This window comes from Pelobates fuscus, chromosome 5 (genome assembly GCF_036172605.1).
Source record: "Pelobates fuscus isolate aPelFus1 chromosome 5, aPelFus1.pri, whole genome shotgun sequence".
Taxonomy (NCBI): domain Eukaryota; kingdom Metazoa; phylum Chordata; class Amphibia; order Anura; family Pelobatidae; genus Pelobates; species Pelobates fuscus.
Window position 1 is genome coordinate 274,698,130 of NC_086321.1, and position 11,956 is coordinate 274,710,085.

An 11,956-nucleotide genomic window follows, 5' to 3' on the forward strand; every position below is an offset into this window, starting at 1 on the left:
ACACGATCCTTAACTCAGTCAACCTTAGGAAGTTCCACATTTAATAATTTTTTGAGGTTATACTCTTCCTCAGGAGTGATAAACCTGTTTCTATTGGGTTTTACAGTGTTTATTTGTTGTTATTCTCACACTGTCCAAAGTAATGATTTTTATCCTTTGTATTTGAAGGGACACTCCATGCAGCTAAACAAGTTAAGCTTAAATTAAAGCTAATAAGCTCAAAAAACACGTGGTTGGTTTATTTTCTTTCAAAGCTGTGTAGTTTTCCTGGACTGCTGAAAAAGGTTTTACTGTTTTCAGCAGTGTAACTCCGCCTCATTAGCCACCCCTCTCTCAAATTTCCACATGCCCCTGATTCTCAGTCTCTGAAAGAAACGTACATTTTGCAGCCAATGAAAATAGGCATATCTTATCTAGTGTAAGGAATGCTCACATCACAGACTGCACTGCAGCTAGAGCCCGTTTGTGCTTCTCTCCCACCCTCCCCATAATGCAAGTAATAAATTCTTCTCGAGCCCCTGCCAGCCAACCTCCCTACCCACAGTCAACCCCTTCCCTGCTAGTCAGCCAACCTCCCTACCCACTGTTAACCGCCTTTCCTGCGAGTCCCAGTCAGCCAACTTGCCTACCCACTGTTAACCCCCTTCCCTGCCATTGGTGCACAGTATGGCTGAAATATAGGAAGCAGGGAGATATGACATTAAATCAGAGGAGGGGCAGAGAATCTGATGAAAGTAAAGATTAAAACCGGTACTTCTGAAGCTCATTCTTACACTATGTACGGGGAAAAGGCATTTAGTTAGGTTTCCTTTAAATGAATACACAAACAAAGCTCAGAATGCCTCTCTCTCTTATCTTTCTATACATCTATATATATTCTGAGCTTTGTTTGTGTAGCTGTTTAAGCATAAAAATCATTACATTGAACACTATATATACGTTGAAGTAGCCAGGAATGATAGTGGGTGCAGAGTGGTGACTGGAGCATTCCTAATGTGCACCTCCCAGGAAAAGGTAGGAATTTAAGGGAAGATCTACCGTTTATACATATGGCTTTCTTTGATTCTGAGATTTGCGCTATAATCTCCTCTCTACTTGCATTTTATGAGCTACAGTCACGATTAGGAATGAATACTAGTGATGTTACTCTATTATGATATGTATATTGGCTTTATCTGGTCTATCACCTATTTGCTGTATATACTTTGCAGTGGATAGTTGGTGCCGCTGCTATTGCCGTTGTTTTTAAAAGTGTTGAGCAATGATTTTGTAAATGTCCATTTGGTGCAGGAATTTGCTCTTGTGAAAGCACAAGCAGAATAAAAAGCCATTAAAGGGAAACAATTACCTTATTTTTAATGCATTACAAAGATATAATGAAATAAAAAGATTAAAATAGATACTGTCACAGTCACCACTACTCTACTACTAGTGTAACTGCGACTTGCTTCAGTGGGTGAAAGGTTTAAAAATCAATATTTGTCGACACTAGATCCAAAATAATGATAGAAAACACCACCCATGCTTCTCTCTAGTATCAAAACTGCCACTGCCTTAGGTAACCCCACCAAAGTGAGATTTAAAAACCTCACAAAAGACAATTTAGAAAAATATGTATGCAATCAAAAAGAGGACACAATATTCAGACATAAAGAACTTCAGCAAACTAAAGTGTGTTAGGTGTGTGGAGGTTTTCTTTAAGATACGCTGGTCCTGTTTCGATTTCCTGTCTAGGGAATACCCTCAGCATTCAGAATATGTATAACAGGAGGCATGATTATTTATCTCTGCATTCATATTAATGTTATTTTGATATGACTCTTAGCAGAGGAATTGTCTCCTGACTGTAATTGTTAGTTCTCATGTCAAAAGGGCCCATGGTTTGCTGAGGAGAGCTACAAGAGGTGTGCACCTATCTTGGGTGCAAGGTCTCACCCCTGGCCAGAAAAATGCAGGAGGGAACTCCATCAACCCATTTCCTATGACCAGGAAAATTGTACAGTTTACTGTAGCAGGCAAATTTACCATTCCAGTGGTGTAATGAGTTATACCACTCCTATTAGGTAACTATTTCATGTATCCATTACACCCATCACATTTAGTAACAATATTTCTATAGTGCATCAATCAATCATTCTCACTGTGTATGACACTTGAAAGTTTCCAAGTTCCCTGCCTGGAGAAAATCTCAGAAGCCTCATGTTGGTTCGACGGAGTCTGTTCTTATTTCATAAACCTATGTCCATCAGGATTATTGGATAGGCAGTAGAAAGGTTCCACTTATCACTAAGAATGACCAGAACTTCTCTGTAAACTGCTATCCAGTTCACTATTTAGTGAACAGTGCTATGTACACTGATCATCTGTCCCTGTTGTGCATGTGCCCTGTGAACTCTACACAACTTTGGAAAACTGAGATAATGAGCCTTGAGAATAGAGCATATGAAAACGGAAGTCTTGTCCCCTATGAAGATGCAGGGCCGTCTTTAAAATTGATTTGGCCCTGGGCAAGAATTTGATGGGGGCCCCCTGACCCCCACTCCCTGACATGCGATCACGCTCTCCACTTCCCAACGCAGTAGCGCAACCATTTCCCCATGCTTGCAGAGTCGTATTTAGCACGGAGTTGTGTTTGAATGGAAGCATGTTTGTGTATGGAGTATGTTTGTGTAAATGTAGGGGTGTGTTTGTATGTGGTGTTGGTGTTTGAATGCAAGCATGCATCTATGTTTTTTTTAAATGCTGGGGTGTGTTTATATATATTTTTGGTGTTTATATATTGTTGACGTTTCAATGCAGGACTGTGTTTGTATGTAGTGTTGAAGGTTGAATGCAGGGTGTGTAGTGTTGGCGATTTGAATGATGAGATGTATGCACATGTACACATAGACTGCCACACACACACACACTGTGATACACACACACACACAGAAACACATGCAGATACACAGACATAAACACTGACACTCACACTAACACACATGCAGATACAGACTGACACAGATACACACACTAACACATACAGACACACAGATACACAACCTGACATACATACACATACATAGACATCTATACAAACACTGACACATATGGATACTCAGACACACTGATGAATATACTGACACCCATGCATACACAGATAAAAACACTGACTATATACAGATGCACACACAGATATACACATGCAGGTACACACACTGACAACATACAAATACATACAATAACATACAGATACACACACTGATACACAACCTGACACACATGCAGATACACACACACCACATAGAGAAACATAGATATACTAAATACAGATACACAGATATACATACTGACAACAGAGATAAACCCTGACAGACATACTCACATACATACACAGACCTACTGACACACACAAATACTGACACACTCATACGTACTGACACACATGCAAATTTTTAATTTTTACACACTGACAGACATACTGACAGACAAACTGACACACACACTGATGGACATACTGACACACGCACAGACATACTGACACACGCACAGACATACTGACACACGCACAGACATACTGACACACGCACAGACATACTCACACACATACTGACACACACAGACACCCTGACAGACATACTGACACACACACACACACAGAAATGGTGACATACACACACAGAAACCCTGACAGACATACTCACACACATATACACATAGTAAGACACACACAGACATACTGACTCACACACATACATGTAAAGTTTACATTTATAAAGCCACCCTCTAGCCTACCTTATGGGTTCCCTGGGGTCTAGTGGCAGGCTGAGGTCGTTGGGAGTGTGAGGCTCCTGCACTCCAGCTCCCTCCTGACGGCCTTCTCCTCCATCCCGCATGGCTTCATTCTATCTGGGAGGAAGTGACTCACGGCAGTCACTTCCTCCCAGCCTGCTGTGGTAAAACAAGGGGGCCCGGTTGCGCTGTTAAAGGGCCACAGCGCCCGACCGTGCCCTCTTAGTGTGTGGGCTCCCGGTGCAGCCGCAGCACCGGCGGGCCCAGGGGGCAAAAAAAAAATTGGGCGGACAGTGGGGCCCACAGGGTAGCTGCCTTGGGCCCCCCAGGAGTAAGTGGGCCCGGGGCAGCTGCCCCGTTTGCCCCGCTTTAAAGACGGCCGTGTGCAGTAGTTTAAGTACTACAAGTAATCCTTCAAATTTGACTCTTCCTTAATATTGGAAAAGCAAAACAGACAAATAAAGGACACATAGCTCTTATATTAATGCCTGACATCACATTTAGAGGTATATTCAGTAAACCAGGGTTCATGGAGAATGTAAAATTGGAGTGTTCACTTGAGATGTGTTATTCAAACACCTGAAGCAGTATAGCTAGATAAAAAGCTTTGTGTGAAGAGTGTGCGTGCTCTTTCATTTTACAAAAAGTGCAGAATTCAATAGAAATTGCCACTTTTATAAATTAACCTGGTTACACCCCTGGCTGTCAATCCGGTAACCGGTCCTGTTACTTCATTAGAGCTAAATTCAAAAGGAAGGCAATTGCACAGAGCACCTGCCTTGCAAAGACTTCTCATTGAGAAGCATTGGAACGTCTGTGATTGGACAGCCACAGAAAGTCTGGGCGGGGTTAGAAGGGGAGAGCTTTCAAAGGCTGCACACTGCAGATCTGCAGCTTTTGCAAGCTGTCTTTAGATACAACCCAAATGAAATATGTATAATTAAAAGTCATGTAGTGTCCCTTTAAGCCAAAATGATCAAACTTGGGGGGAAAATAACTGAATAGTTGTCATTTAACAGTCCATCTATTTTTGTTTAAAATGTTCAGTTCCTTTGTTAATGCGCCATTGTTCTTGGTATCAACCCCTTATGACCGGCTGGCAATGATTCATGCACTAATATTAGTTTTACACTGCTCAATCTCCAGCATTACAGTATATAGTAGTTATCTGTCAAGCTTTTAAACTCTCCTTTCCTAGACATGACTTGAAGTTAAATGAATGAACATTTGTGATAAATTCACTCCTATTTTGATTTAACGTCTCAGCACTCGTTCTCTGTTTAAAAATTCCCAGAATGCAGAATTCTAATGGTTTCACACAAACACACACAAAGAAAAAGCCTGTTTCATTACTCTGAAAAAAAAAAAAAAAAGCAGCTCGACTTTACATGGCAAAGGGCAATTAGACACAGTCAAATATTGCCCAGGTTAAAGACTATTTATTTTCCCACATCTGTCACAATGTAATCTATTTTTTCCTTGCCTATTTAAACAATAATTCATTGTTCTAAGCAGTCTGCTTTTTGCTATATTTAAGAATTAAATTTGCTTTGGTAATGAACTGAGAAGTTAATAATCATTTTGCATTGCAAAAAAAGGCAATTACAGGCTGTCAAGATGTTTAGTGTCAGAGTTCATCTGAGTACTGCAGATGTCTTAGAAGAACATTTGGTAGGTGAAAGGGTGAATTTTAATTAGAACTAAAAAAGAGGTTTTGCTACAGACATCATTTAGTCACGAAGACAAAGGAAGCACTTTCCCCTCCCCGATTCATTTATCAATTGCATGGGATATTCTCTGCTGGTGAATGCCAGTCTTTTAATGCGCTTTAAAGGAAAATCTTGTTAGACATAGTAAGGCACCTTACTTATCTGTGAAATTCTCTGTGAATTGTTAGAGGAAATACTTTTTGTATTTATTTTATGTAAATTATTTTCCTTTTCTGCTCACATTGCACTCCCGTGGTAGTTATGTTACAACCCCTTCCCATATTCTAAATTAAGGTATATTGAGCATCCCTTGAAGTACAGACATGTAGTGTACAACTAAGTCAAATGACACAACAAAAAGATGTCTGCAACGGCCCAGAAATGGCTACTTTCTAAATTAGTTCCATTGTTGTGTGGGTGTTATTGTCTTTTAAACTACACCGATGTGTGAGATTTTCAATTTTTTTCCCCTCATTTGCAGATGACCTCACCCAGCATGTCCGAGTGAAACACATAGAAGCAGCCAATGGAAAACCGCCATTGCTTCAACTCTGTGAATTTTGTGGCCAGGCTGTGAAACATTACAAGAGCCACAAAATTTTTTGCAGGTACCTCTAGACGCCTGATTTGTCATGGTTTATTTTATGTAGAAAAAAAAGCAAGAACACTAGAATAATTTTTTTCAATGATTTAAATGTAAAACAAATATTGATTCTGGACCTCTAAATGTCTTTTGTGTTGATTTGGTATCTGAAAGGGTTACAAGAAGGACCATAACGACTTATGCTCGAAGAATGTTCCTTTAAGTTTGCAAGGTTCTACTCAGTGAGAACACAAAAAGATGACCATCAGCACTAATAGCTTGCAATTCCTATAATTTTCCGTGAGCCTACAATAGTGAGGAAGATTGTTGTTTGGAAACCACTGATGGACTTATTGCATATGTGAGTGGATAGGCAATGGCTTCCTCTTGAGTTTAGTTACACTGAGCTAACCAAACCACAAAGTAACAAGACCAATTTGCACTTTTATAAAATAACCTGGTTACACCCCCTGGCTGTCAATCAGTCAACTGGTCCTGTTACTTCCTGGTTTGGGTAGCTCAGTGGACCTAAACTCAAGAAGCAGGCAATTGTTCGTTCAAAACACCTGGCTTGCCAAAACCTCTCATTGAGCTGGGAAGTCTGATTGGACAGCCACATAAAGTCTGTGCTTGGTTAGAAGGGGTGGGCTTGGAAAGGCGTCAGTGAAGGGAAATGCAACTTGCAAACTGTATTTAAATATACCTCCAATGAAAAAAAAAATCATAATTAAGGGACACTAAAGTCACCAAAACAACTTTAGCTTAATAAAGCAGTGTTGGTGTACAGATAACGCCCCTTCAGTCTCACTGCTCAATTCTCTGCCATTTAAGAGTAAAATCACTTTGTTCTTAAACACTTCCTCTAAAGAGTCATCTAATCTTTATGCTTCTTTTTTAATTCTGCTTAATTTAGAATTTCCTATAACCAGCACTGTTAATACTTTGCTATAACTTGCAGGAGTCTCCTGTGTGTGAATGAAGTTTAATTTGCAGAGCAGGAAATAAAAACGTTTAAAGTAAGTTAATATTTGAATGAAAATGATTTTCATGCAGGGTGTGGCAAGGTCTGCATAAACCAAAAGAAAAGTGCTTTAACTCTTAAATGGCAGATAATTGAGCAGTGATACTTCAGATGCATGACCTATACACAAAAACTGCTTCATCAAGCTAAAGTTGTTTTTGTGACTACAGTGTCCCTTTAAAGGTATCCATGTTTTCACTGGGGGTATATCTAGTAAATACTGATTTTTGTAGTTAAGCCGTGGAGTGTCCCTTTGGAGAAAGTAGCAGGAAATCTGTATCTACCATAAAAAAAAAAAAACAATAGAATAAAATATAGCAAAGGTTAACATTTAACTGAACTGATACCTAATGCTATTCTTTAAACTTGAGTTAGAAACAAATCACAAACGTTTGGAGATTATTATTTACAATGGGCTCTGTCAAAATGAAATGCTTTATTCATTGAAAGTTTTGTTGATGCATAACTTGAGAAACATGATTGGTAAAAAAAAACAAAAAAAATACCCAACAAACTGTTGCTTTGCATTTACCCTGAGTTGCACTCTTAGAACTCATTCCATCCGAGTTCTTGCTGGCCCTTGTAACTTAAGACCTCTTGGAGGAACTGAAGAATAGTGATAGCACCACTTCTCTTTTAAGTAGCAAATTATCTGGGTTACCCAGGACTTAGTGAGTAGTGCCCTGAGTCATAAATAGACACTTCCTAGGTATGTAGTTTTAATAAGTATAAGGCTACAACAATCATTTATAGAGAGAATGAAGATTCTGTGCAGAGATTGCAGATTATTAACTTATAATAAAATAAGTTTGATGTACCAGTCTATGAACTCAAACCTCCCTCAGTATCGGACACTGTAAATGACAGTCTATGCATCAAAACAAATTTAATTATGCAGTTTTTTTTGGGGGGGGGGGGGGGGGGTGGAGAGAGAATGTTCCCCGCCTACTCTGACCCACCTCCTCTATTTTAAAAATACTTCTATGTGCTGGTTACCCTGGGTGTTGCTAGGGTCAACTTCCAGAATGATTTAGTATTGATAATTTCAGCCAATCCAATGCTTTCCCATAGAGACCATCTAACGGGTGCAGCACAGTGATATCTAATGTGCATGTGCACTAGCCTCCCAATGTTTTCCTATGAGACCATCTGATTGAAATTGTTTCATTCATTTTTTTCTTTTCAGAAGAGCCTCTATTGACTGTCATTATGACAGCCATTAGTCATTTAAACCATGAAGAATTGCTATGTTTTCAGCTGCAAGGTTAAATTGAGAGGGACATGGCACCCAGACCACTTCATTTAGATTTTTAGCTTTGTTTCTACCCCTCTCCATGAAACAATCTCTAATAAGCTGTACATGCACCCTGCACCCAATGAGCTGCAGTGATCTGGGTGCCTATATTGTTATTTATGTCTTTTTATTAAATGCTTGCCATTATGGTCCGTTAGAAATGGAATCAATTTCAGCCTGGTTTGTCTCTTTATAACTAGTTATTTACTGTCTATCTGCACACAAAGAATTCATACATATTAATATTTTCACTCTTTCTTTCCTTTTAAATAGCGGAGTGAAGAAATTTAAGTGTGACTTTTGTGTACAGTCATTTCACCGTATCTCTGAATTAAAGAGGCACACATGGACCCATACTGGGGAACTACCATATCGGTGTAAAGTGAGTACCAACAATTTTCTAAAAGGGTGAACTTGAAACATTTAAAATGGTTATTGCCAAAGCAATTGCATTTTACCTTGTATAATTTATAACCTTTTTATTGATTTGTTTTATTTATTTTTTCCCATAGATCTGTGGTAAAGGCTGCAGACACCCCAGTAACATGAAGAAACACATTCGTACTGTGCATAAAGCAGACATGCGTGTGCAGATAAACCGTGAACATGCGTCTCCAAGATTCTGCAAGAATAGGAGGAATCCTGCAAAATATCCTGGACAGATTCTGCAGCAGCCATTGCCTAGCAACCACTCCATGATGCAGTCAATCCCTGTTGCTGCTACTGAACCAGTTATTCAGACTGACTCATCTGTGTCTCCTGTGTCTTTGGCCTACCTATCCATGACTGCCACTGCTGATCATTCAACCAATGATTTTGCCACATATGAATCTCAGAACACTTCCCCTGAGATAAACAGGCCCCGGTAACACGGAGTTTAGTTTTTATTATTCAATTTCTCACATATGATGTATTTAAACAATATTTAAAATGTCTGAACCTACTGGTACAATTGGTTACTCCCTTTGGAACTTTCCAAGATTATTGTGGCAAATAATTACAATGACAGGTTTTGGGTGTGTTTCCAATTAGTTTTGAGAATCTCAAGATATAAAATCATGTATTTTTCTTCAAAGATGTAAAATGTAATTATAATTAACTGTTTAAAAAGCAAAGAGCCAAAGAGGTTTGAACTGAAGGTGGGTTTACTGAGAAAACCAGCACAGACATTTTCAGTCGTTGTTTGCTCTTGTGTTCCTTGTAGCCTTCATTGCCAAGTTCAAAAACTGTAAACAGTATTTTGTAAAATTAGTCCACTACTACACCCATTTTTTAAGGCACTTTTTCTGTGAATGTATGTACTTGTGGAATATCAGACTATTGTCAATTTCTTTTGTGAAAGATATTGTATGGTGCTACATGCAAAACAAAAGTTACATTTCTATGCTTTGTAGAAGTTTGTTTTCAGTGGGTTGAAAAATTTCAGCCAAAACTGTTGTATGCTCCCCCACCCCTTCTCTTCTTGTCATTGTGACATTACGAGTTTTTAATTGTTGGCAGCTCTTCACACAAAGCTCATTGGGTAGTTTAGAAACATTTTTGGTCCAGATCACTTTTGTACTAATCTTCCATTATTCAATAATACTGAAATGTTTGAAATTATAGTAATTACATCCACTGATAGGGCCATATCAATTAGATGCTGCTATGCAGAAAATTAACACAGTTGTCTACAGAGATTATTTCACTTGGTAAATATATGTTTTTAAATGTGAAGAGAAGGGACTAGAAGGTGGTGACTTAGACCCGCCCCCTAATATACCTAGTATCCTTGAAGGGAGGGTAGCTCTTAGAGTAACTGGACAAGTGCCTAATTATAGAGCAAAAAAAGAGAGAACTATTTAAACTTTAATGGTCCCTCAAAAGGAACAAAAATAAAAGTGAAAAAAATGTGTACTAACTAAATAGATAATAACTAACAAGACTTAAAAGAGACCAAACGTATTTACATTGTTATAGATCCGATATATCCAATGTCTAGCTCTACATAGTATGTTGCAAAGTGTTACAAAAAAGTAGAGAGTCTAAATAAATCATTGGTGGGATCTTAGAGGGGTATATAAATCGGCTACATTAGAGTGAGGAGATTTAGCTGTTATTAACCCTCAAGGGTATACAGAGACAGTGTTAGGTGAACGGCTATTTGTGGCAATATGTGGTAATAGTCCCTGAATTCTATCGAGAATATTAGAGCGAAGACCTGTAAGCCACAATTAAAATACCCGGTAAAATAGTAAGTAGATATACCAGTCTGAAAGAGGGTAGAGGGTCAGTAAATGAACCACTGCAAATATGAGCGCATAGTGACCCAGTTGGTAGCCGAGGTGATTGCCTTAGGGTGTAGTTACTTAGTAGCCCCAAAGTCTCTACTTGGGACCGAGATAATGTCTGAGGATCTCGGAATAGAAGTAAGTACAACCATAGATTAGATCACCCCAATTCCACCATTAAATAGCTGGTATTCGTCTAGAGGCAGGTACACCTCAAGCGGACAAGTTGCAAAATTATAATTTAGTAGGCGAAAGCTGCTAAAAGTATATGGACTTTGTAGCCAACGAATCCTACTTAGGACCGAGACATATATCTAAGTGTCTCGGATAGTAAAGCGGTACATGCAGCCAAAAAAACCCAAATCCCACCATACAGAAGCCAATGTACGTCTAGAGACGGGTATAACTAAGTGGAAAGTGGCTTAAAACCTTCATAAATAGCTCCCTGTAATACTGTGAGGGATGTCCCTAACCGCAGAGTAAAGACTAGCACTGGCATTGCAGCCAACGAATCCTGCTTAAGATCGAGACTTATATCTGAACGTCTCGGATTATGAGGCAGTATGTACAGCTAAACCCTAGAGCACCCAAATCCCACCATATAGATGCCAATATGCATCCAGAGACAGGTATGAATAATACTATAAGGAATTAGGGGGAAGGGTGTCCCTAACGGAAGGTAGCAGAGAGAAGGCTAACACTGTCTAAATCCTTATGGAGATCCTATCAAATAGAGAGAGAGGAGAGACTCTAATGGTCTAAATTTAAAGTAATAATAATCCGCAGTACGGGAAGAACTGGCTCAACGCACGTTTCGGCGAACCATATCGCCTTTGTCAAGAGCTGACTGCAGGCTTACACGCTCCTCTTTTTAAACCCACAATGGGGTACGCCCATCAGGAGTGACGTCATGTGGCGCCCGTGAATCAAATTGATGAGGGGGCGTGTTCACTAATGGAACGGAGGGCATGATAGAAAATAGTGTGTTAACTCCTAAGTCACCAGATTGGAACTATATTCTGTTTGGATATCCTCATAGAGGAGTAGACTTTAGTAGGAGTTGAATACTAAGTAAGCACTAAGTAAACCTTCACAGTTTGCCAAACATATTGGCAAGAGAATACCCTTCAAAGGTTATTAGAAGGGGTATAAATATAGTGTGAAAGTATAGGATAATGAAAGGAGAATTAAAGGACATGTGTTCTCAAAATTGTTATGACAAATAACTTTCATGCATAGTAATGAGAACAGTATGGACCTTAACCCCTTAAGGACACATGACATGTGTGACATGTCATGATTCCCTTT

The 11,956-nt window shown here is 39.1% G+C and overlaps 1 protein-coding gene across 1 annotated transcript in view; it reads left to right on the forward strand.

Moving 5' to 3' along the window:
* Window positions 1–11,621, forward strand: part of LOC134612821 (zinc finger and BTB domain-containing protein 49-like) — a 45,876-nt gene extending 34,255 nt beyond the window's left edge. The window contains exons 4-6 of the mRNA XM_063457266.1: window positions 5,962–6,088; window positions 8,652–8,760; window positions 8,891–11,621. Coding sequence (XP_063313336.1) covers window positions 5,962–6,088; window positions 8,652–8,760; window positions 8,891–9,247 — 593 coding nt within the window. The 3' untranslated portion in view covers window positions 9,248–11,621. The remainder of the gene's footprint in view (window positions 1–5,961; window positions 6,089–8,651; window positions 8,761–8,890) is intronic.
* The last annotated feature ends 335 nt before the right edge of the window (window positions 11,622–11,956 follow it).